A 24,546-nucleotide genomic window follows, 5' to 3' on the forward strand; every position below is an offset into this window, starting at 1 on the left:
CTCTTAACCATTGAGGAGAACCTGGTTCTTCTTCTCAGTAGGCAGAGATGCATGTTTAAATCCCTTGATTCCTGCCACTGTTGGCAGCCTTTTCAGGCCTTCCTAGTTTTTATGTTTTAGAAAAGCAATTTCTTTTTTTAAAGTTAAATAAATGGAATTCATTCATCTCTCTCCTAAAAAACATCCTGAGACTACAACTAGTCTCAAAATAGATTTATATGTTAGATAAATCTTGGATTACTGAGGGGCAAGAATGTTGTGAAACATAACCTTATTTTTGTTTGAGGATGACTTATTTTTTTAAGTAATTATTGGTTGTTCCACAAAGCATCACTTGCTCACTCTAAATCATTACTCTTATTCTTTAAGATATTTTTTGTAACATGAGCTCAATAATACTGTGTTGCTGACTTAATATTTTCTTTTGTTGAGTTGGTTGTGTTAGAAGAAACCATTTTTATTTGCTAAAAGGTGTATAGATGTTGAAAAACGTGGTGTGAGATACCTTTTCCTACTACTTAAGTGACTATTTGCTTCCTGTTGTTTCTTCCAGGAGGTTATCATCTTGTGAAAATCGGAGATCTATTCAATGGGAGATATCATGTGATCCGAAAGTTGGGCTGGGGACACTTTTCAACAGTGTGGTTATCATGGGATATTCAGTAAGTTTTAGCGATCCTGCAAGAGAATTAGGTGATTCCTAAATGTTTGTGTCTGATTTTCCACTTTTAGTCTAAGCTCTAGACTGATTTTTTGATAAGAATCTTATTATTGAGAATCTTTATGTTCTTGGGCAAATGACTTTTCTCGGATGAAGAGTCAGCTTAGAGGAGACACAAGATTGATTAAATTAGTATCGGTAAGGCGCTTGAAACTCCCGAATTCAGAATATTGCAAATACCCAAAGAAAGTGTAGTATGTAAGTTCATAGGTTTTCTCATTAGTAGAGCTAAATTTTTAGATGATGCCCTAGACCAATCTTTGTGAAATTACTTATTTTTTTGTATTTTGTTTTGATAACAGATTTGTTCAGCCATACAGTGTAAAACTTCTCTACATAAAAATCACAGGCAATTAACATTGGATGTTTACCTAAAAGTGTACCATCTATCTTTGGTGAGATAGCAGTTGCTATCTATGTGCTTAATTTTTTATCAGTTTTTCACCCAAGTATTTCTTCTGGCTTCTTAGAGGAAAGTATTATAGCTTTTAAGCTTTTAGGTTTCGCTATACAGATATACAGAATACTTCTGATTTGGTGGAGCTTTCCCCCTTATTTATCCCCACTTCATGGTTTTACTTGGATTCACGGAGCATTCAGAAAGTAGATTTTAACTTAGAGGAAATGTTTGGTGACTGACATTACCCAGGAACAGATTTTCTTCTTCTCATAAGTTAAATTTGGCCAGTTAGAGCTATTAAGAGGTACAGGTGATCCCATAGTAGTAGTTCGTGTTTGAGTACAGGGAAATATGAAATCAATATTTGTACTTCTGTGGCTGTCTCCCAGTTATAGTTAAATCTTAGCTTCCTAACATAGAGGTAGAGCATTTAGTCTTAATTGCCTGTTTGTTTCTTAGGGGGAAGAAGTTTGTGGCAATGAAAGTAGTTAAAAGTGCTGAACATTATACCGAAACAGCACTTGATGAAATCCGGTTGCTGAAATCAGTAAGTATTAGGTTGTATGTGTGAGCTGCAAAGCATTATAAATAAATAAAGTTTTATTCAGTTAAGATATACCAAGTGTATACTCTTTGGCATGGCTCATTTTTACTGTAAAGTTCTAGTATCCTTAAAGAGGTAGAGGAAGACAGTATTTACATATCCTGTGTATGTGGTAGGGAACTGGTGGAATATGCTGCGATGGGAATTCTCCCTACATATACAATGGAAAAAAACCTTGCAAATAAACAAAAATGTTTATTGAGTATGTTTTATGTGCCAGATAGCACAAAGAATGTTTTTCTTTCCTGCTATGGTTAAAAGAAAAGTTGTGTGAATAAATATATTTTTGTTTTAAAATCTTATACAAATATATAAAAGTAAGCACTATATTTACTAATTCCCTTTATTACCTGGAAACTTAGGTAAATATTATCAAAATTCATTTTCATTTTTGTTACAAATTAGTAAATGTCAGTGTAGTAGAAGGAGCTTAAACTCAGAGTTAGAAAACATGAGTTTTAGGGCCAGCTCTATCCAAATATATCCTTCACCTCATCTTTTTATTTCTTCTGAGCCTTAGGTTTTTCATTCATAAAGTGAGGAAGCTAGACCAGGAGAGCTCCAAGGAAGTACTTTTCAAAGTGCCAGTCTGTGATGAGATAAGGAGCTCATGCCCCAAAGTAAATCAGTGTACTGCTTCCTTCCCTCAGAAAGTTTTTCTATGAAAAAAAAATGAAGGCTGAATAAACAGTATGGTTAGTGCTATGGTTGATTGCATCCTGCAAAAGCTCCTGAATTCCTCCTGGCCTGGTAACTAGCAGTTAATTTGGGAGTAGCAAAATGGTATAATTAAACAATAGTCTTTGTTGATTGTGTTTTCTTTTGTGAACTGCTTATATTAAGTTCTTTGTTTGAGCTATTAAAACTTTATGTGTGTCTCATAGATTTGTATGAGCTCTTTCTTGGAGTAATCCTTTGTTATATTTGCTGCAGGTATCCCCTCCCCCACCACCATTTGGTTTATTTCTATGGTTTCCCTTTTGCTAAGCATTGTTTTTTCCCTATTATAGGTTCGCAATTCAGATCCTAATGATCCAAATAGAGAAATGGTTGTTCAACTACTAGATGACTTTAAAATATCAGGAGTTAACGGAACACGTATCCTTTTTAAAACCTATTTGAAAACAAATCATGAAATAACTTTATCCCAAAGAAAGGAACAAGATTTGTACAGGTAGCATTGGTCTCTTCTCTTAAAACAAACTATAATCAAATTACTTTATTTTATTGTCAACTTTTGAACACAGATATGAATCAGATCTCCCTTTGTATGTTGTGATTTTTTAGGCTATTGGCTTTACACTTTTTTCAGGCAAATTAAAACCAAACCCAAAAGAAACGTTTTAAGAAAAGAACCTTGTACTAGTAAGTAGTTTCTATGATTTCTATCAATTAGTGCAGAAATTTTAATGGAGTTAATGAGAAATACTGGGTAAAGGACTTCCCTGGTGGTCCAGTGGTTAAGAATCTGCCTGCCAATGTAGGGGACATGGGTTCGATCCCTGGTCCAGGAAGATCCGCAGAGCAACTAAGCCTGTGCTCCACAACTACTGAGCCCATGCTCTAGAGCCCGCAAGATGCAACTGCTGAAGCCCGTGCGCTCTAGGGCCCATGCTCCACAACAAGAGAAGCCACCGCAGTGAGAAGCCCCTGCACCTCACTGCAACTAGAGAAAGCCCACGCACAGCAATGAAGATCCAGTGCAGCCAAAAATAAATAAATTAATTAAAATTTAAAAGAAAGAAAGAAATACTGGGTAAACAAGAATTTAATGCATTTTATCTCAGTATTTAAGAGGCTGTACATGTATGCTTAAAATCTAAACAGGTGTAATTGTTCACATTCTGTCATAATGGAAAAACTGACTTGTTTTATGTTTTGATCCGGAATTTTAGAATTTTAAAGTTGGAAGGAATGTTAGCTATTCTTTTCCCCACAGGTTAATATCAGAGTGACATGCACGGAAATAATTGAAAAGTTGTTGCGACAGCTATGCTTGTAAAGGCCTATCACATTTTTCAGAATGAAAGATGAAGAAGAATCTCACTTGGATTGGAGAGTCTGAAACCTGTTTATAAACTATTTTAAAATGTATGAGGAAAGACATTGCATATATCATTCTACTTTCCCTGCATGTTTATCTTCTCTTAGCACACATTTTTAATTGCCAGTGATGATCTTTTTTTAAGGAGATGGGCTACATAGGGCCCATCTCTAATCATGTGGACTATATGGTTAGAGATTTGAACAGAGAAGCAAGGAGAGAGGATGAGAAAGGAGAGAGAACAGGTGATAACATAAAGATTTTATCTATCATTCTGAAGTTAGTTTTCAGTTACTTACTTCCTTGGAGAAATATAAATCAAATCCCCCCCTTCCCCAAATCTCTAAGGAAACTGGTACAAGAAGCATTCCATGTGAATCATCATTTTACGTCTGTTGTGGTCATTTCATAGATGGCTTACTCTGTGTGTGTGTGTGTGTGTGGTATGCATGTTTTCAAAGAATTAAGAGGAAGGCTAACCATGAAATAAAACCATACAGGATGTCATGATGGCCATTGGGTTCTGTTTCCCTATTTCTTGACCTTGTAATGTTTCTCACTGTGCCACATTTTCCTATTAATTTGGTAATATTATAGTAAAACTGTAGAAATATTCTGAATAGTCTCCTCAGTAATGCTGAGTACCTTTATTTGACCGTAAGCAAGAAGGCTTTTTTTTTCTTGTTTCTTTTTTGTTTTTTTTGCGGTACGCGGGCCTCTCACTGTTGTGGCCTCCCCCGTTGCATAGCACAGGCTCCGACGTGCAGGCTCAACGGCCATGGCTCACGGGCCCAGCCGCTCCGCGGCATGTGGGATCCTCCCGGACCGGGGCACGAACCCGTGTCCCCTGCATCGGCAGGCGGACTCTCAACCACTGCGCCACCAGGGAAGCCCTCTTCTTGTTTTTTAAGCTACTGAATGTCTGGTCATTTTTATGTCACCGCTTACAAATTAAAATAACATTGTTGTCAAATTGTAATCTCAACAAATGAAAGTTAATATTAAAGCTAGGAACATGAAAATAACTTAATTCTGTGTTCTGGTTTGTTTGTTTAATCAATCTGCATTCTAAAATACCTTATTTTGATATATTTCATATATACAGAAGTAGAATAGTTTGATGAATCCTCATAGATCCATTACCCATTTCAGAAGTTATCAACTCATAATCAGCCTTGTTTTGTCTGTATCTCCTGATAATTTTGTGACCAATCTTAAAGATATTTTTTCATCCATAATTATTTTAGAATGTATCTCCAAAAGACAAAGACTTAAAATATAACCCCAACACAGTTATTATTCCTAAAAAGTTGAAAATATAACCCCAACACAGTTATTATTCCTAAAAAATTGGGGATCAGTTTCTTAAGTCCTTTTTTCTAGTCAGTGTTTCAGTCTCTCCAAATGTCTCATACTTTTTTTTCTTTTAGTTTTTTTATTCTTAATTTCAGTCAGGAGCCACAAGGTTTTTGACAGTTCCTTTATGATTTGGCACATCAGAATGTTCCAGGCTCATTTTGTGCATTTCCTGTCCCAAACCAGGGGTCAGCCATTTCTTTAAAAAGCCCTAATTCCTATGAGTGGGAAATGGGGAACACAATCTAAGCACTAGGTATACACTTTGCTACTGGGTTAATTATTGCCATCACTTTTATGATTTCTTGATCCATTGCAAAGAGCAAATACCTTCATTCCTTTCCCCTGCTTCCTTTTTTTGGGTCACTTGAAGTTGCCCCTGCGGCTTTTGTGGGTGGGTGGGTTTATTTGTTCGTTTGTATTATTTTTTCTTTGTGTATTTGATTTTGGATAGTTTCTATTGCTATACCTTCGAGTTCACTAATCTCATTCTGCAGTGTTTAATCTGCCATTTATCCCATCCAGGGTATTTTTCTGCTTTTCATCTCAGAAGTTCAATTTGGGTTCTCTTTTTTTTTCTTCCAGTCTTATTGAGGTACAATTGACATACAGCAGTGTATAAGTATAAGGAATATAGCATAATGATTTAACTTACATACATCATTAAATGATTATCACACAATAATTCATCTCATAAAATAACAAAATTAAATAGAAAAAAATATATTTTTCTTTGTGGTGAGAACTCAGACTTTACTCCCAATAACTTACATATATAACGTATAGCATTGTTAATTATATTTATTGTATTGTACATTATATCCCTAGTACTTATAACTGGAAATTTATACCTTTTGACTGCCTTCATCCAGTTTCCCCTCCCCTAACCACCACCTCTGGTAACCACAGATTTGATCTTTTTCTTTTGAGTTTGTTTGTTTATTTTTGAAGTATAATTGACCTATAACACTATGTTAGTTCTGGTGCACGATGTGGTGATTTGATATTTCTATACATTTCAAAATGATCACTGTGATAAGTCTACTTAGTTTATGTTACCATACAAAGATATTACATAGTTAATGACTATATTCCCCACACTGTACATTTCACACCCATGACTCACTTATTTTGCAACTGGAGTTTTGTACTACTTAATCTCTCTCACCTATTTCTTTCCTCCTTCCACCTTCCTCCCCTCTGGCAACCACCTGTTTGTTCTCTGTATCTTTCTGTTATGTTTGTTCATTTGTTTTGTCTTTTATATTCCACATTATTAAGTGAAATCGTACAGTTTTGTCTTTCTCTGTCTCACTCATCTCAACCATCCATGCCACAAATGGCGAGGTTTCATTCTTTTTTATGGCTGAGTCACATTCCATTAATATATATACACCACATCATCTTTGCATCTCTTTTTTTCTATATATATCTTCTGTATCTCTTTTCAACATATGGAATACTGCTATAACTGTTTAATTTCCTTGTCTGCTAATTCTGACATCTGGGTCAGTTCTGGGTCAATTTCAAATGATTTATTACTGTATCTAATTTTCAGATACGTTTTCCTTCACCTTTGTTGCCTGGTAGTCTTTGATTGAGACACTGTGAGTTTTACCTTGTTGGCTGCTGGATATGTTGTATAGCTATAAATCTTGAGCTTTGTTCTGGGGTGCAGTTGTTACTTGGAAGCGGTTTGACCCTTTTCAGATTTTACTTTTATCATTTGTTAGATGGCTCCAGAGCAGTGTTCAGTCTAGGGCTAATCATTCCTTCTACTGAGGCAAGGTCTTCTGAATAATCTACCCAATGCTCCAGGACTATGAATTTTTCTAGTTTTTTTTCTTAATTGAGATATAATTGACATATAACATTGTATTAGTTTTGGGTGTACAACATAATGATTTGATAGCTGTGTACATTGCAAAATGATTACCATAGTAAGTTTAGTTAACATCCATCACCACACATACTTACAGTTTTTTTCTTGTGATGAGAACTTGAAGATTTACTGTCTTAGCAACTCTCAAATACACAATATAGTATTATTAACAATAGTCACCATGCTGTACATTACACACCCAGGACTTACTCATCTTTTTAAAATAAATTCATTTATTTATTTATTTATTTTGGCTGTGTTGGGTCTTTGTTGCTACGCGTGGGCTTTCTCTAGTTGTGGTGAGGTGGGGCTATTCTTCGTTATGGTGCGCGGGCTTCTCCTTGTGGTGGCTTCTTTTACTGGGGAGCACGGGCTTTAGGCGCATGGGCTTCAGTAGTTGTGGCGTGTGGGCTCAGTAGTTGTGGCTCACGGGCTCCAGAGCACAGGCTCAGTAGTTGTAGCGCACGGGCTTAGTTGCTCCGCAGCATGTGGGATCTTCCTGGATCAGGGCTCGAACCCGTGTCCCCTGCATTGGCAGGCGGATTCTTAACCACTGTGCCCCCAGAGAAGTCCCAGACTTATTCATCTTATAACTGGAAGTTTGTACCTTCTGACCACTGTCACCCATTTCCCCCACCCCCCACCTTTGGCAACCACTAGTCTGTTTTCTGTATCTATGAGTTTGTTGTTTTGTTTTGTTTTTAGATTCCACATATAAGTGAGATCATACAGTATTTGTCTCTCTGTTTTATTTCACTTAGCATAACACCCTCAAGGTCCATCCATGTTATCACAAATGGCAAGATTTCCTTCTTCATATGGCTAAATAGTATTCCATTGTATATGTAGACCATATTTTCTTTATCCATTCATCCATCAGTGGACACTAGGGTTGCTTCCATGTCTTGGCTATTGTAAATAATGCTGCAGTGAACATGGGGGTGCACATCTTTTTAAGTTAGTGATTTTGTTTTCTTTGGATAAATACCCAAAAGTGGAATTGCTGGAATGTATGGTAGTTCTCTTTTTAGTTTTTTTGAGGAACCTCCGTACTGTTTTCCATAGTGGCTGTACCAGTTTACATTCCCACCAACAGTGCACAAGGGCTCCTTTTTCTCCACATCCTCACCAACACTTGTTATCGCTTGTCTTTTTTACAATAGCCATTCTAACAGCTGTGAGGTGGTATCTCATTGTGGTTTTGATTTGCATTTCCCTGGTGATTAGTGATGTTGAACACTTTTTCATGTACCTGTTGGCCATCTGTATGTCTTGTCTGGAAAAATATGTGTTCAGATTCTTGGTTCATTTTTTAATCAGATTTGTTTTTTTCCCCCTATTGAGTTATATGTGTTCTTTATAATTAACCCCTTATCAGATCTTTGATTTGCAAATATTTTTTCCCATTCCATAGGTTGCCTTTTCATTTTCATTTTGTTTCCTTTGCTCTGCAGAAGATTTTTAGTTTGATGTAGTCCACTTCTTCATTTTTGCTTTTGTTGACTTTGTTTTTGGTGTCAGATCCAAAATATCATTGCCAAGACCAATGTCAAGGAGCTTACAACCTGTGTTTTCTTCTAGGAGTTTTATGGTGTCAGGTCTTATGTTCAAGTCTTTAATCCATTTTGAGTTGATTTTGGGGTCTAGTGTAAGATAATGGTCCAGTTTCATTCTTTTGCATGTAGCTGTTCAGGTTTCCCCCTATGATTTATTATTATTTTTATTTACATCTTTATTGGAGTATAATTGCCTTACAATGGTGTGTTAGTTTCTGCTTTATAACAAAGTGAATCAGTTATACATATACATATGTTCCCATATCTCTTCCCTCTTGCGTCTCCATCCCTCCCACCCTCCCTATCCCACCCCTCTAGGTGGTCACAAAGCACCGAGCTGATCTCCCTGTGCTATGCGGCTGCTTCCCACTAGCTATCTATTTTACGTTTGGTAGTGTATATATGTCCATGCCACTCTCTCGCTTTGTCACAGCTTACCCTTCCCCCTCCCCATGTACTCAAGTCCATTCTCTAGTAGGTCTGTGTCTTTATTCCTGTTTTACCCCTAGGCTCTTCATGACATTTTTTTTTTCTTAAATTCCATATATATGTGTTAGCATACGGTATTTGTCTTTCTCTTTCTGACTTACTTCACTCTGTATGACAGACTCTAGGTCCATCCACCTCATTACAAGTAGCTCAATTTCGTTTCTTTTTATGGCTGAGTAATATTCCATTGTATATATGTGCCACATCTTCTTTATCCATTCATCCGATGATGGACACTTAGGTTGTTTCCATATCCGGGCTATTGTAAATAGAGCTGCAATGAACATTTTGGTACATGACTCTTTTTGAATTATGGTTTTCACAGCCCAATCCAAAAATGGGCAGAAGACCTAAATAGACATTTCTCCAAAGAAGATATACAGACTGCCAACAAACACATGAAAGAATGCTCAACATCATTAATCATTAGAGAAATGCAAATCAAAACTACAATGAGATATCATCTCACACCAGTCAGAATGGCCATCATCAAAAAATCTAGAAACAATAAATGCTGGAGAGGGTGTGGAGAAAAGGGAACACTCTTGCACTGCTGGTGGGAATGTGAATTGGTACAGCCACTTTGGAGAACAGTACGGAGGTTCCTTAAAAAACTACAAATAGAACTACCATATGACCCAGCAATCCCACTACTGGGCATATACCCTGAGAAAACCATAATTCGAAAAGAGTCATGTACCCCCATGATTTATTGAAATTACTGTCCCCATTGTAAGTTCTTGGCTCCTTTGTTATAAATTAATTGACCATATATGTGTGGATTTATTTCTGGCCTATGACTATAACTGAATTTTTCTCGTCCTTTTGATGAGAGCAGATACTGTTGGAGCCCTGTGAGAATGCTGGGCACTATTCCCTCTAATCCTTTCAGATGATTTTTTTCCCCTCTAGTAGTTTCCTCTTATACCTACGCTGATTACTACTGTACTAAATACTTGAGGGGGATCCCTTTTTAGATCTCCAGGGTTCTCTTTCTTTGAAGCTCTCTCCTCGCTAGTATTGTTCTGTGAACCATAGCTGCTGCCTTGATCTCCCAGGACTCTCAGCTCCGTCTGTTTAACTCAAGGGGTTTGCTTGGAGAGTCTCAAGACAGTTAGAAGACAATGATCTCTCAGGGAGATCTTCTTTGTCCAGGGTCTTTAAATCTGTTGTTTTATGTATTTTGTCTGATTTTGTTGTTGTCGCTTAAAGCAAGAGGGTTAAGCCAGTCCCTGTTACTCCATCTTGACTGCAGCAGAAGTTCCTAGATGTATGTTTAACTCCAAGAAATTACCAACCAGTTTTCCAAAGTAGTTGTACCATTTTATACTTCTGTTAGCATAATATGGGAGTTCTAATTGCTCCATATGCTCATCTACATTTGGTCATGTTAGTCTTTTTATTTTAGTTATTCTGTTGAGTTTGAAATAGTATCATCCTGTAATTTTGATTTGTATTTTCTGAGGTAGTCATGTCCCGTTTTTAATCTTCTTTAATTAAGAGCGGTTCCTAAAAAAAAAAAAAAAAAAAAGAACGGTTCCTTTCATGGCATTCACTCACCCACCCCACCCCACCGGCCAGAGAATCCAGGCCAGTTGTATTGTTCCTTAATTTGGATTTGTCTGATTATTTCGTCATGATTCAGTTCATTAATCATTTTTGTGAAGCATACTACATGGATGATGTTTTATTTTTCTCAGTGTATTACATCAGAGGGCACATAATGTGAATTTGTGCTTATCATTGGTGATGATATGTTTGATTACATGGTTAAGGCAGTGTCTGCTCAGTTTCCCTGTTTAAAAGTATCTTTTTCCTTTTATAATTAATAAGCAACCTATGGGGTGATAGTGTGACACTGTGAGAATTCTTTTTCCCCTAGCAATCTTCACTTAGTAGTTTTAGTATTCATTGATTCTTATCTGAATCAGTTCAGTTATTACTATAATGATGATAAAATGGTAATTTTTTATTTCTGTCATACTTTATATATTTATTAGTTGACTTTTTCTCTGAAGAAGACATTTTCCTCCCCCGAACACACACTTATTTTAGTATCCCATTTGGATTCATTCTGTTTTTAATTTATAAGCTAATTCATAACTTCACTCTTTAAAATGTCAACTTTGGCCAGTGGCTTCTTTTTTTAAAAAATAGGTTTATTTAATTTATTTATTTATTGGTTGCGTTGGGTCTTCGTTGCTGTGCACAGGCTTTCTCTAGTTGCGGCAAGCGGGGGCTACTCTTTGTTGAGGTGCGGTGGCTTCTCTTGTTGTGGAGCACGGGCTCTAGGAGCACAGGCTTAGTAGTTGTGGTGCACGGGCCCAGATGCTCTGTGGCATGTGGGATCTTTCCGGACCAGGGCTCGAACCCATGTCCCCTGCATTGGCAGGCAGATTCTTAACTAGCCAGTGGCTTCTTCAAGCTGGTTGCTCTTTCCTCCTGACGTGTTCCCTTACTGTTGGCACAGCAAGGTATTCCAGGTTTTCCCTGGATTTGGCCATTTCTTTAAGGAGTACAGGTTTTCCTTTAGTGGAGAATCTTATTTAAAACAAAAGTCTGGGGCTTCCCTGGTGGCGCAGTGGTTGAGAGTCCGCCTGCCGATGCAGGGGACAGAGGTTCATGCCCCAGTCTGGGAAGATCCCACATGCCGCGGAGCGGCTGGGCCCGTGAGCCATGGCCGCTGAGCCTGCGCGTCTGGAACCTGTGCTCCACAACAGGAGAGGCCACAGCAGTGAGAGGCCCGCGTACCGCAAAACAAAAACAAAAACAAAAAAAAGTCTGAGCACTAGATCATTATTACATATGTATGTCTTGACTTCCCAATTTATGTAGAAGCTTCTAGAGGTCGAAAATACCAACATCTTCTGACTAAAATCCCTGCAGTGCCCTAGCCCTGGCACTACCATGCCCAAAGAGTGTTCCTGTTATGAGGCGTGATTAGGGTGTTCATACATAAGAGAACACATGGTGGCAGTAGAATCAAGATTAGTTTTGTAAAGTAAAGAGCATAAAGCAAGTTAGTTTCCTATTTTTTTTTAATGTTGACATTTACATTTTTTATCTCGTTTTGGTACATTGTCTTCTTTCGCTAAAGCCAAATTTATTTTTCCTTGCTTTGATACTATGAGAGTAGGCGTTGTTACCCTGGACGTTAGTTTTGACATCAGGGAAGATACTAATCAACACCTTAAGCCTAGTGCTTTCACTAACTTTATGTATATGTTTTATTTTTATCACTGAGTGTTTTAATGTGCATAGTTTTATTAATAAACCAGCACCCCAGAGTTTTCCATATTTTGGGTATTTTCTGTGACTGAAGCATTAATTAACCTTTAGAATGTCAGAATATTGACAGCTACATTTTCTTTTTTAGTCAAGCTCTATAATTCTTTATACTGAAAGAGTACAATAATAATTTCATTGAGGTGGAACACAGCTTGTCTTGCCCCGTTTCTTCTCTTCTGTCTCCCTTTTCCTCCTTAACAAGCTCCTAGATATCTGCATGGTGTTTGAAGTTTTGGGGCATCATCTGCTCAAGTGGATCATCAAGTCCAATTATCAAGGGCTTCCTTTGCCTTGTGTCAAAAAAATTATTCAGCAAGTATGTATCGTAATATTTTCTATGTTGTGGGGTTTTTTTAAGCTTATACTCCATTTATAGTTATTATAAAATATTGGCTATATTCCTTGTGTTGTGCAGTATATCCTTGTAGCTTATTTATTTTATACATAATAGTTTTTATGTGGTAATTTTTTTAGATTCTTAGAGTGTCAGGAGTTTCCTATTTCCAGTAGAATTTTTATTTTTAAAACTAGGTTTCTTTAATTGCTGAAATTATTTATTCAGCCCCTATTTATTGTGTTTATTCTGTTTTTAAATGTTTTAGTGTAATCATTTTCCCCCAGGTTCATCTTCTGTAATAATTATTAGATGGGGAGCTGAGTGTAATGCCTGATTTTAGAAATTTGGAGCCCTTATCCAGAAGTTCTGGTTGCAAAAATTGATTATATATTAATAGAAAATTGTCAAATTATTACCGTCTCTTTATATAACATTATTCATGAGCATTTTCTCATATTCTAAACAGCTTTCAATATATAGTGAAGAAGTTTGTCATCAGGAAAGTGGTAATACTTCAGAGGGCAAACAGTTTGTTTAGATAATGTGTTTTGTTGGACAGAGCTCCAAACTGGGAAGCAAGAGACCTCAGTTCTTCATCAACAAGGAAATTTGAATTTAAAGATACCTAAATCTCTTTCATGACCTATATTTCAGTAGTTAAAGGACAATGTCAACTGTTTATTCTTCGTCTCTGTAATGTTTCAATAAATATCTTCAAATAGAATTAGCTTTGTAAAACTTTGAAGAACTTTTTATTGTAAATAAACTCTTGCCTTTGTTCCTAGTTTACAATTAATCTTTCTGGGGAAGTTTGTTGTGCTTTAAAAAAAAATGCTTTCTTCTCTGTAGAAAACTACCATATCATTTTTATTTTTTCAAAATGTTGTATTGTGATTTTTTCCTTCTCCAGAAAGACTTGTATTTTGTGTTTGCAAGTCTACTACTCTATTCCCATTCAGGTGTTACAGGGTCTGGATTATTTACACACCAAGTGCCGTATCATCCACACTGACATTAAACCAGAAAACATCTTGTTGTCAGTGAATGAACAGTACATCCGGAGGCTGGCTGCAGAAGCAACAGAATGGCAGCGATCTGGAGCTCCTCCACCTTCTGGATCTGCAGGTATATTTTCTTTGGGGACTTCACTTTCATTAGAAGTTAAGAGAAGTTCTTGTTTTTATTCTATTACCTGACAGTTAAGTAAAAGTAAAGCACCACTAATTCATTTAACAGTAAGATACAATAAGTACTTACATAAGAAATAGTTCCAGCCTTCAAAAGACTTTTTATACTCAGTATTATTCCCATAGGGGAAGAAGACTGTGCCTTTTAGGTCCAGATACGTTGTGTATTGTAAAAGCTGATTCGTGTTGTTGTTAAAATGTTTTCTCTTGTGATTTGATGGTCTTTTTTGATGTTCATACATGCTCACCTATGTGAATCAGTGATCCCTGTGCAGGGGCAAGATAACATTGCTAGTAAGAGCTTGGGTTTAAGCACTGGAGTGGACATACCTATTTTGACTCCTTGCTTCATTCATTGAATGACCTTAGGCACATGATTTGACTTCTTTTTTCTCATGCAGGAGTTACTCGGATTAAATTTCATGTTAAAGCAGTTAGTAGTATGCCACACAGTGTTATGCATTAAATAAATGGTGGCTACTATGATTATGATGATTTTTTTCCATTTGTGGTACAGATTTTAATTTTAGTAGTTTAATTATATTTGAGGAACTCTCTTGATCCTCAAGTTGAAATATCAATTATCCAGAGACTTCCTTTAAAAAAGAAGACCTACAAAGGGGGCAAGGGGCAGTTGTTCAATGGGCATAGAGTTTCATTTTTGCACAACGAAAAAGTTCTAGAAATGTTACACTGTGTGAAATTAACACGACTGAACTGTATGCTTAAGGATGGTTAAGAGGGAAATTGTATATTACAAGTTTCTTACCACAATTAAAAAAAAAAATTTTTTTTTTTTTTAAGGAAGACTGAAGATTCTACCTCCCACCTAAGCTAAACTAATATCCATAACATGCTATGTAATAAATTACTGTAGCTTTTGATGCCACTCTCCTTTTAAAACTGACAAGTGTCACAGGGAAGAATTAGTCCTGGGTGGGGATGAGAGGGTTATTGCCTATCCTTTTCTGTTTTAAGTAGTACGTGGGAATGAGTTTTTAGCAGCATTAATGATGTAAATCAGAAAGGAGGACTTGGTTCTTTGCATATAGTGATGCTATCTGGAGAAGAATTTATTAAAATTTATTTTAAGTTTGTTGACTTTTGTATGCATTGTTTGTTCTTTTAAAAAAAATGTTGCTTCTATCAAAATTGCTTAAAAACTAGTTCTCTCTACAATATAAACTGTACAAGAAAGACTTTTCATTCTGGTAGGGTGTCTTAGTTTATATTGCCTGCTGAATGCAAGGATTCTTACTTGGTTTTCTTTTCTTTTCAGTCAGTACTGCACCCCAGCCTAAACCAGTAAGTATAAGGTGTTCCTATATTTAATTCTGATCTATGGGCAATGGGCAGGGATTCTTCTGTTATGGATCACAGTTTATTTAGAGTTTGGAAACCAGAAAAAAACAATATTCCTGCACTTCTATAATTTTCTCCAATAAATTCCTGTGCATCTTCAGCAAGTTTGTACTGGTGAGGTTTCCATAAATTTGAGCTTGAGAGTGGACCAGCCCCACAGACTGTTCAGAGGACCAAGATTTGTTGTTAATTTTGTTTTAATTTGGTTCCTTAAGAGTATCTACATTTTTTAAATTAATGAAAAGCTTAAGTGCTATGTTAGGACAAGAGTGGAATTTAATTAGGAAGTAATTAAAAGTAAGTTATCTCCAACTGGGGATAATGGATTAGCCACCTGAAGGCTTTATCTGTTTGTAATCTCTGCCCAGGCTGACAAAATGTCAAAGAATAAGAAGAAGAAATTGAAGAAGAAGCAGAAGCGCCAGGCAGAATTACTAGAGAAGCGAATGCAGGAAATTGAGGAAATGGAGAAAGAGTCGGGCCCTGGGCAAAAAAGACCAAACAAGCAAGAAGAATCAGAGAGTCCTGTTGAAAGACCCTTGAAAGAGAACCCACCTAATAAAATGACCCAAGAAAAACTTGGTATAAATAGAGCATCACAAAAATTACTTTATAGCAAACTTTAACTTATCATTGTTTTATAATATAGTGGTTTCATGCATATACAACATCTCTGGGGGTGTCGTTACACAGTAAGAATACAGAATTTGTCATAAATGTTAGGTAGGTAATATTCAAATGTAATTTCTAACTTTTCTCAGGAAATGCAACGTAGACCTCATTTAGCAATTGGGTAAGAATAAGAAGATCTTTGTCCTTTCATAAATAGATTTTAGATGTGCAGTCATGTTTTTCTGTCACCCTGTATAAGTTCTAGAAAACGTTTTAATCTTGTGGAGAGATTTTTTTTGTTCTTTCACACATATGCATACACGTACGTCCTTTTTGTCTTTGTTCCTTAGAAGAGTCAAGTACCATTCACCAGGATCAGACACTTACGGAACATGGTGTAGAGGGTGGTGCAGCAGAAATAAATTGCAATGGAGTAATTGAAGTCGTTAATTATACTGAGAACAATAATAAAGAAACATTGAGGCTTAAAGAGGATCTACATAATGCTAATGGCTGTGATGTCCAAAATTTGAAGCAGGAACCTAGTTTTCTAAGTTCCCAAAATGGAGACAGCAGCACATCTCAAGAAACAGACTCCTGTACACCTGTAACCTCTGAGGTGTCAGATACCATGATGTGCCAGTCTTCGTCAAATGTAGACCGGTCATTCAGTGCACAGGACATTAGCCAACTTCAAGAAAGCATTCGAGCAGAGATACCCTGTGAAGATGAGCAAGAGCAAGAACATAATGGACCACTAGACAACAAAGGTACTTCCCCAGTACTCCTTCCCTGCATAACATGTTCATGAATTTCTAATAAGTCAGACAGACAAAGACAAATAATGTATGTTATCACTTATCTGTGGAACCTAAAAAATAAAACAGATGAATTCAGCAAAACAGAAACAGACTCACAGGTATAGAGAATGATAGGTGGTTACCGGTGTGGAGAGGGAGGAAGGGAAAGGAGGGGTGGGAGTAGGGGATTGAGAAGAACAAGCTACCATATATAATAAAATAGATAGGCTACAGGGATATATTGTACAGCACAGGGAAATATAGCATTACTTCTTGGTGACTTTAAATGGATTATAATCTATAAAAATTCTGAGTTGCTATGTTTTATACCTGAAACTAATATGTTGTAAATCAGCTATACAATTTTTTTAAATTCACCACACAGAAAAAAATTTTTCATGAATTTCTAAAATAGAAGTACCATTGTTGTTATAAATATAGCTTTACAGCAGGTGTCCAAGTTACCTTCAATGTGTAAATGTGTAGCTCAGTTTGATTTTTATTGGTTAAACAGTGAGTATACAGCATTTTACTTGTTGCTGTGAAGGCAGAGGTTTTAATTCTGGGAAGTCAGGATGTTGCTTTACTTGGTTTATTTTAGAAAATTTATTGTAGGTTGCCAGTTGGGGACCTGGGTGAATTACTTCGTAGAGTTTCATTAACCTTTGGTTATTTCTGTGTTCATTGAACAGTCTTATTGATGATACCTGTTGTCTATAGGAAAATCCACTGCTGGAAATTTTCTTGTTAATCCCCTTGAGCCAAAAAATGCAGAAAAGCTCCAAGTGAAGATTGCTGATCTTGGAAATGCCTGTTGGGTGGTAAGTGAAACTTGTCTCAGTCTTTTGAAGTGACTGGGGATAAATGAGAACTTGGACTTAGTTGTGCTAAAAGAAGAAAACATCTGCAGTTCTATACCCAAATTGCCAGTTAACATTTTAGTGAACTTTTTTTTACTTTTTAACCATTTACACAAGTAGAGAGAATGGTATGATCCTGCCCCTATTCCAGGTACCTGTCACCCAGATTCAGTAATGTCAACTCCTGGCTGGTTTTGTTTTATCTATATCCTCATTGACTTTCTTACTCTCAATACCCACGTTCATACTTTCCCCCTATTTTTAAAATCAGCATCTAACTTATTAATTGTAACCTTTTAATTCATTTAATATATTTCGAACACTTTTGTCAACCAGAAATTTACATCAAATTCAGTTGGTTATGTGGTATTTGCCAGTATACTATAACCTTTACATACTCTTGACAGTTCTTTGTGATGAACATCTTTGCTCATGAGTCTTTTGAAGTTGACCTTAGGATGTCCTAGACATGAAATTACTAAGTCAGAAGTTAGGTACTTTTTTTAAAGGAGGTTTTTGACGTATAGTGTCATATTAATACTGTTGTTTACCTAGTTAAGAATGCTTTTTGTGGTTTTTTTGTTTGTTTGTTTGTTTTGCGGTACGCGGGCCTCTCACTGTTGTGGCTTCTCCCGTTGCGGAGCACAGGCTCTGGACGTGCAGGCTCAGCGGCCATGGCTCACGGGCCCAGCCGCTCCGCGGCACGTGGGATCCTCCCGGACTGGGCACGAACCCGTGTCCCCTCCGTCGGCAGGCGGACTCTCAACCACTGCACCACCAGGGAAGCCCTTTTGTGTTATTTTTAATGAGTATCTTTAAAAAATCTACAGTAGAATGATTTGCACATAAATGTTACTATTCAAAGAGCTATATGCTTTGTAAACAGGGATATTGGAGACAGTTTGAGGCAAAATCCACTTTAATAGGTCTTAGGTTTACTTTTGTACTTCAAATTCCCTATTCCACATGACATCCTATATCTAGTGGTTCATAACCTAGAAGGATCTCACTTTCAATATCGATCCTAGAATATTATGATAACTTTGTGGAAAAAATGAAGTCAGTGCTTAGCACTGACTGATAGAAATGTAGAAAAGCTTTTCAAGGGATTAGAATTATTTCACCACGCCACCAGACAGTCCAGGCCACCATATATTTTCACCTGGGTGACTTACATTAGCCTCCTCACTTCTCTCTTCTGTTGTCCTTCCCTCTTACTGACTGTTCTCAACATAGCTCTCAGAGTGACCCTTTTAAATGCAAGTCACATCAGATATTCTTAAAACCTTGTGGTGGCTTCCTTCAGAATGAGTGCCAAAGTCCCTACCATGGCCCACACACCACCAAGCAAAAAACACTTATTATTTCTTCTGCCTGGAATTCTCTTCCCAAGATAATGTGTATAATTCACTCCTTCATTTTCTTCAAGTTCCTATTGAGATGTCATCTTAACCAGGGAGATCTTCCCCTGAACACCTAACATACAGTAATTAGCAAACCACCACTCTTTACACCCATTTTCTTTTTCTTCCCCTCCTCCCTCAATTTTTTTTTCTCCACAGCACTTAACCCAATCTGATACTAGATATTTGTTTGTTTAATATCCCTCTCGCTATAATGTATGTCCCATCACAGCAGAGATTTTTTTCATTCACTGCTGTATCTATGGTACTTAGAACAGTGCCTGATATATAGGAGGTGCTCATTAAATATTTAAGTAAAACAATTACAGAGGAAAATATTGACTCTGTAACAAATATCACATGATATAAACTTCAAATGTTTGTCAGTTTTCTGCTCACATCATGTTTCAAGCTCCTTTGCCTTTGTGTTTGGAACACCTTCCTTCATGCCTGCGTTATGCATTTGGCATACTCTGCTTTATTTGGGTGCAGTCTTTCCTGTTATTTTTACTACAACAGAATTAATCTCTCTCTCTTCAACTATTATATACATTTTTTAATGGGTCTCTGTGCTGAAATGACTTTACATTCTTCTCATCGATTTATTCATTCAGCAAATATATGGGTACATATTCTGACCTGGGCACTAGGACAGTGGTGAACTGGACATGGGTGCCTTGTCCTGCTGGATCTTGGTCTACTCTCATACCTTGTTGGTCTCTTAAGCACAGCAGCGTGTGGTATTTGGTAATGGAATTTTACATGATTTTCAAAGAGTTTGATTTTTTTAAATATTATACTTTTGCTCATCAGTTATGCACATGCATATATAGTTTAGGGACACTTACATAGATTTTGATTCAAAAATCTGTCCCCCCTCCCTTTGCCAATTTGTCACTCCCCACATGAGGGTATTTACCTTCGCATTGCTAATAAATAAATTGGGTATATTGCTTCCAATTCTTTTTTCCAGTTTTAGGTATTTCTGCCTTTTGGAAAGTAGGACTTATCTACCACTACAACCATCCCCTATCTTGTCAATTTAATATGACTTGGCTAAATGACTCCATGTTTACATTATTAGGACTCTAATGCTGTCTTCAGCTGAACTAAGCATATATTGTGGTATGATTCCTTTTCCCTTTCTGCCTAGCACTGTGTTTCATTTGCTTAGTTGTCTTTGTATTACTTATCACTTAATTCCACCCCACACTTTGATCCAGTGCTATGATTACACTTTAATACACATGGATACCTTGGGTATTGTTTCAACTTTTTCTTCCTAAAGAGCTCTATCCTGGAACCTGTGCTCTGCTAATTTGTGTTCATCTCTTGGGTTGCCCTGTAGCTTGCTGCATCACTGCCACTTGGGATTTCCTTTCATAAATGTCCTGGAGACTATTTTTATATCCCGTTTCCTGTCTCTCTGATCTTCTTTCTTGGTTTACTCCATCATGGTTTTTGTTTGTTTGTTGTTTGTTTGCTTGTTTTAACATCTTTATTGGAATATAATTGCTTTACAATGGTGTATTAGTTTCTGCTTTATATCAAAGTGAATCAGCTATACCTATACATATATCCCCATATCTCCTCCCTCTTGCATCTCCCACCCTCCCTATTTTGTTTGTTTGAAGTATATACAGCTTTTAGTAGCTTCCTCAGAAAGGGTGTGTGTAATTGAGGGAGTGGGCATGCTTGTATGTCTAATAATGTCTTTATTCTGTTTTTACACTCAGTTGGCTGCATGTAAAATTCTAGGTTGAAAATCGTTTTCCCTCAGAATGTTTGTCATTGCTCCGTTGTTTTCTAGTTTCCTGTCTTATTGCTGCTAAAAGACCAAAGTCATTCTGATTCTTGGACCTTTGTATGAAGCCTTTTCCCCTGTGAAAGTCTGCAGGATCATTTCACAGCGATGTGCCTCATGAGGTCTGTTTTCATCAATTAGCTAAGGGACCCAGTGTGCACTTTCAGTATTGAAACTCTGGTTCTTTGGTTTTGATTCTTTCTTGATTTTTTTTCTTTTTTTTAATTCTCTAGCTCTGAAATCTCATTATTCAAATGTTAGATTTATGCAGGTTCTCTCATTTTCTTTCTCTCCTATTTTCTAGTATTTTTCTTTTTGCTTATTTTCTGGGAGATTTCTCAGCTTGTTCTTTTAAGCCTTATTTTTTCTTATTTCTCCTGTTATAGCCTTACTTTCCAAGAGTTCTTTGGTTCCCTGATTATCTCTGAGAGGATATTGATTATTTTTTTCATTTTTGACATTTTCTTCTTCTTTTTCTTTTAAATATTCATTTTATCAACCTGTAATTCACAAGTGTCTGATTTTTTTTTTTTTGTCTGAATTGGGTCTTCGTTGCTGCATGCGGGCTTTCTCTAGTTGCGGTGAGCAGGGGCTACTCTTTGTTGTGGTGCCGTGGCTTCTCTTGTTGCAGAGCACAGGCTCTAGGCGCGTGGGCTTCAGTAGTTGCGGCACGTAGGCTCAGTAGTTGTGGCTCACGGGCTCTAGAGCACAGGCTCAGTAGTTGTGGCGCACAGGCTTAGTTGCTCCACGGCATGTGGGATATTCCCGGACCAGGGATTGAACCCATGTCGCCTGCATTGGCAAGTGGATACTTAACCACTGCGCCACCAGGGAAGTCCTCTTCTTCTTTACATAGTGTCTCTTGCCTTCTTTGTTCAGGATCATTAAACAAAAAACTGACCATATGAATGGAGTGCCAGAAAGCTGTTTGGAAGCTTTGTGCCTGGGTGGTTCTTGTTGACTGTCATTCACTATAAAATGATTTGTCTGAGCTATTTCATTTCATCCTCAGATGTCAGGGTCTTGGATTGGTCATACTTCCTGCAGAAAACTTACAGTCTTCCTCAGATCTCTTACCTGGGGAGTGAATGCCTGGCTGCTAGTGTTTTGGAAACTGAGTTAAGCAAGAAAACTGGGGTTCAACATGCAATTACACGTAGTCACTTAATTTCCCTGTTTTCAGGATAGTACTCTTCCCTCAACCATGCCGAGCATCCTCCAGAAACTGTATTACCCACTCCAGAGAAAACCTCTAAGTGTCTGTCAGGCCAGGGAAAGGCTGTTATACTGCATCATGCCCTGTGTTCTGGAGCTCTCTTTCTTTAAAAGATATTCTAAAGCAGTATTCCTTTGTTGAATCCCACCCTCCCCGCTACTTCCAGAGATACCTGATACCACCGAATCCTGAGCCATGGGAGGACTACTGTGGAATACCTCACACTGCTTCTCCGCTTTCACCAATGGCTTATTATTCAGCTTTCTTGGATCCATTAAGACACTTGCCAGTGATCTCTCTGCTTTCCAGCTTCTAAATAGTATTGCTCTGACTCCTTTGCCTTCTCTGTCTTTGTCAGTTTATGCTTTAAAAATTAACGCTGGGGGGCTTCCCTGGTGGCACAGTGGTTGGGAGTCCGCCTGCCGATGCAGGGGACATGGGTTTGTGCCCCGGTCTGGGAGGATCCCGCGTGCCGCGGAGCGGCTGGGCACGTGGGCCGTGGCTGCTGGGCCTGCGTGTCCGGAGCCTGTGCTCCGCGGCGGGAGAGGCCACAACGGTGAGAGGCCCACGTACCGCAAAAAAAAAAAAAAAAAAAAAAAAATTAACGCTGGGGCTTCCCCGGTGGTGCAGTGGTTGAGAGTCCGCCTGCCGATGCAGGGGACACGGGTTCGTGCCCCGGTCCAGGAAGATCCCACATGCCGCGGAGCGGCTGGGCCCGTGAGCCATGGCCGCTGAGCCTGCGCGTCCGGAGCCTGTGCTCTGCAACGGGAGAGGCCACAACAGTGAGAGGCCCGCGTACCAAAAAAAAAAAAAATTAACGCTGGATTCGCTACAAAAGTGGAGTTTCAGGAGTGAGTGGATGTGTATGTTTCCAATCCACCTTCTTTACTTTTGCTGATTCTTGACCTCATTTATCATTTACAGTGTATTTGTAAGGCAGTAGTGAGGCATGATGAGTAAAGACAACTCCCTTGAACAGCATGTTCATTTTTCTAACTGTATCGCCTGTAGTACATTTCCATTTCAAACTCAGTATCTGAACCCATTGTTTTCCTGTAAAACCACTTCCCTCTCTAAATCTCTCCATCCGTGTTTTTGTCAACAGCCTCTACCACAAAGTTCTTTTTGACTCTTCCTCCTGTCTCCCACTTGAATTGAATTTTTAAATTGTGCTCATTCTTTCTGTGAATGTCCTTGGTTTTAACTCTTCCTTCCCTATTTCCACAGCCATTGTTCAGATGTTCATTACTAAGCCTAGATCTGGCCACAAACCAGAAGATTACTGGAATGGTGTTCTCAGAGGTCCTATCAGTCTTCTTACAGTACACTGTCCTGTTTACTAACGTGCAGTGGCGTTCTCTTGTCTGCCAAATGAAATTGAAACTCTTCAACCTAGCAGTTAGCTATGTTTGGCTTTAGCAAATGTCTTTCTGTGCCTTTATTTATGATGTTCCCTCCACCTGAAGTACTTTTTGCTCTTTTGCAAACTTAGTCCAGTACCCTGTGGAGCTCTGGTCAATGCTGGTTTTTCTACCTGAAGGTTTCTCTGCCTAATTTCTCCTGTTCAGAAATGCTGTTCCTTGTTTGTTTGTTTGTTTGTTTTTTAAAATTTTAATAGGATTAGAAAATCATCTTTCACACTACATGTTTTAATATTATCTGAATTTTGTTTCCTGTGTATGACTCATTTGAAGCTTCTTTTTTCTGTATTATTTTTTATTACGGAAAATTTCAAACCTATACAGAAGTAGAGAGTGGAATGAACTCCCCTGCTGTTATACTAGTGTCACCCAGCAATTATCAACTCATTGCCTGTTTTTCACCTATATCCCCACCCTGACACCCACTCCAGATCATTTTGAAGTATATCCCAGGCATCTTATTTTCATTTGTAAATATGGCTTTCTAAAAAAATGATTCTTTTAGGTAACCATGACACCATTGTTAACACCTAAAAAGGTTGACAGTTAACTAATATCAAATATTCAGTCAGTTTTGCCAGTTATCTCATAAACATTCCTCGAATTTTGTTTGTTTAGAACAAGATCCAAATAAAATCCATGAATGCCAGACTGGGTACTGTGTCTCTTAAGTTGCTTTTATATAGAGGTTTTCCCTTTCTTTCCCATACATGTGTTAAAGAAACGTTTTGCTGATTGCATCCCCATGGTGCTTAACATGGTCTCTGTTTCCCCAAGATTCGTGTTTGATATTTTTGGAGGAGTGAGGGAGGCAAAAGAGAATGAGAGCAAGAAGTCTTTATAGGTGGTGTTTATAAGGTTCTTAAAACTTGAAACTTACATCTTTTATTTTCCTATAATGAGCACACAGCAAGAAGAGTTTGAACTGAACCTAAATTTGTATCATTTATTTGTTGAAATACAAGTTATTAATTTTAGACAAATGAACAGCTTAATTTTTGTTTGGGGTAATAGGTTTCCATTTCTTAAAAAGTGATTGTTATTCCCTAACCTGTGTATCTATATTAAGTTCAGACTCATGTTTAGAGAAATAATTTGGAGTAGACAGCATATAAAGAAAAGTGCTGTTTGGAGCTAATAACATCTAAATGATACTTAAGAAGTTAGCCACATGGGAACTTCGGTGAACTTATTTTAATCTCCA

General features: G+C 37.6%; 1 protein-coding gene across 1 annotated transcript in view; it reads left to right on the plus strand.

Annotated features, from left to right (window-relative positions):
• SRPK1 (SRSF protein kinase 1) overlaps positions 1 to 24,546 on the plus strand; it is an 82,780-nt gene that overhangs the window by 44,847 nt on the left and 13,387 nt on the right. The window contains 9 exon segments of the mRNA XM_089918839.1: positions 554 to 662; positions 1,581 to 1,668; positions 2,736 to 2,823; positions 12,550 to 12,656; positions 13,637 to 13,802; positions 15,144 to 15,169; positions 15,595 to 15,808; positions 16,189 to 16,608; positions 17,359 to 17,459. Of these exon segments, the coding sequence (XP_089774965.1) occupies positions 554 to 662; positions 1,581 to 1,668; positions 2,736 to 2,823; positions 12,550 to 12,656; positions 13,637 to 13,802; positions 15,144 to 15,169; positions 15,595 to 15,808; positions 16,189 to 16,608; positions 17,359 to 17,459 (1,319 nt within the window).

Source organism: Delphinapterus leucas, chromosome 10 (assembly GCF_059928025.1).
Source record: "Delphinapterus leucas isolate spDelLeu-1000000601 "Yukka" chromosome 10, BTC_Dleu_Yukka2, whole genome shotgun sequence".
Lineage (NCBI taxonomy): Eukaryota > Metazoa > Chordata > Mammalia > Artiodactyla > Monodontidae > Delphinapterus > Delphinapterus leucas.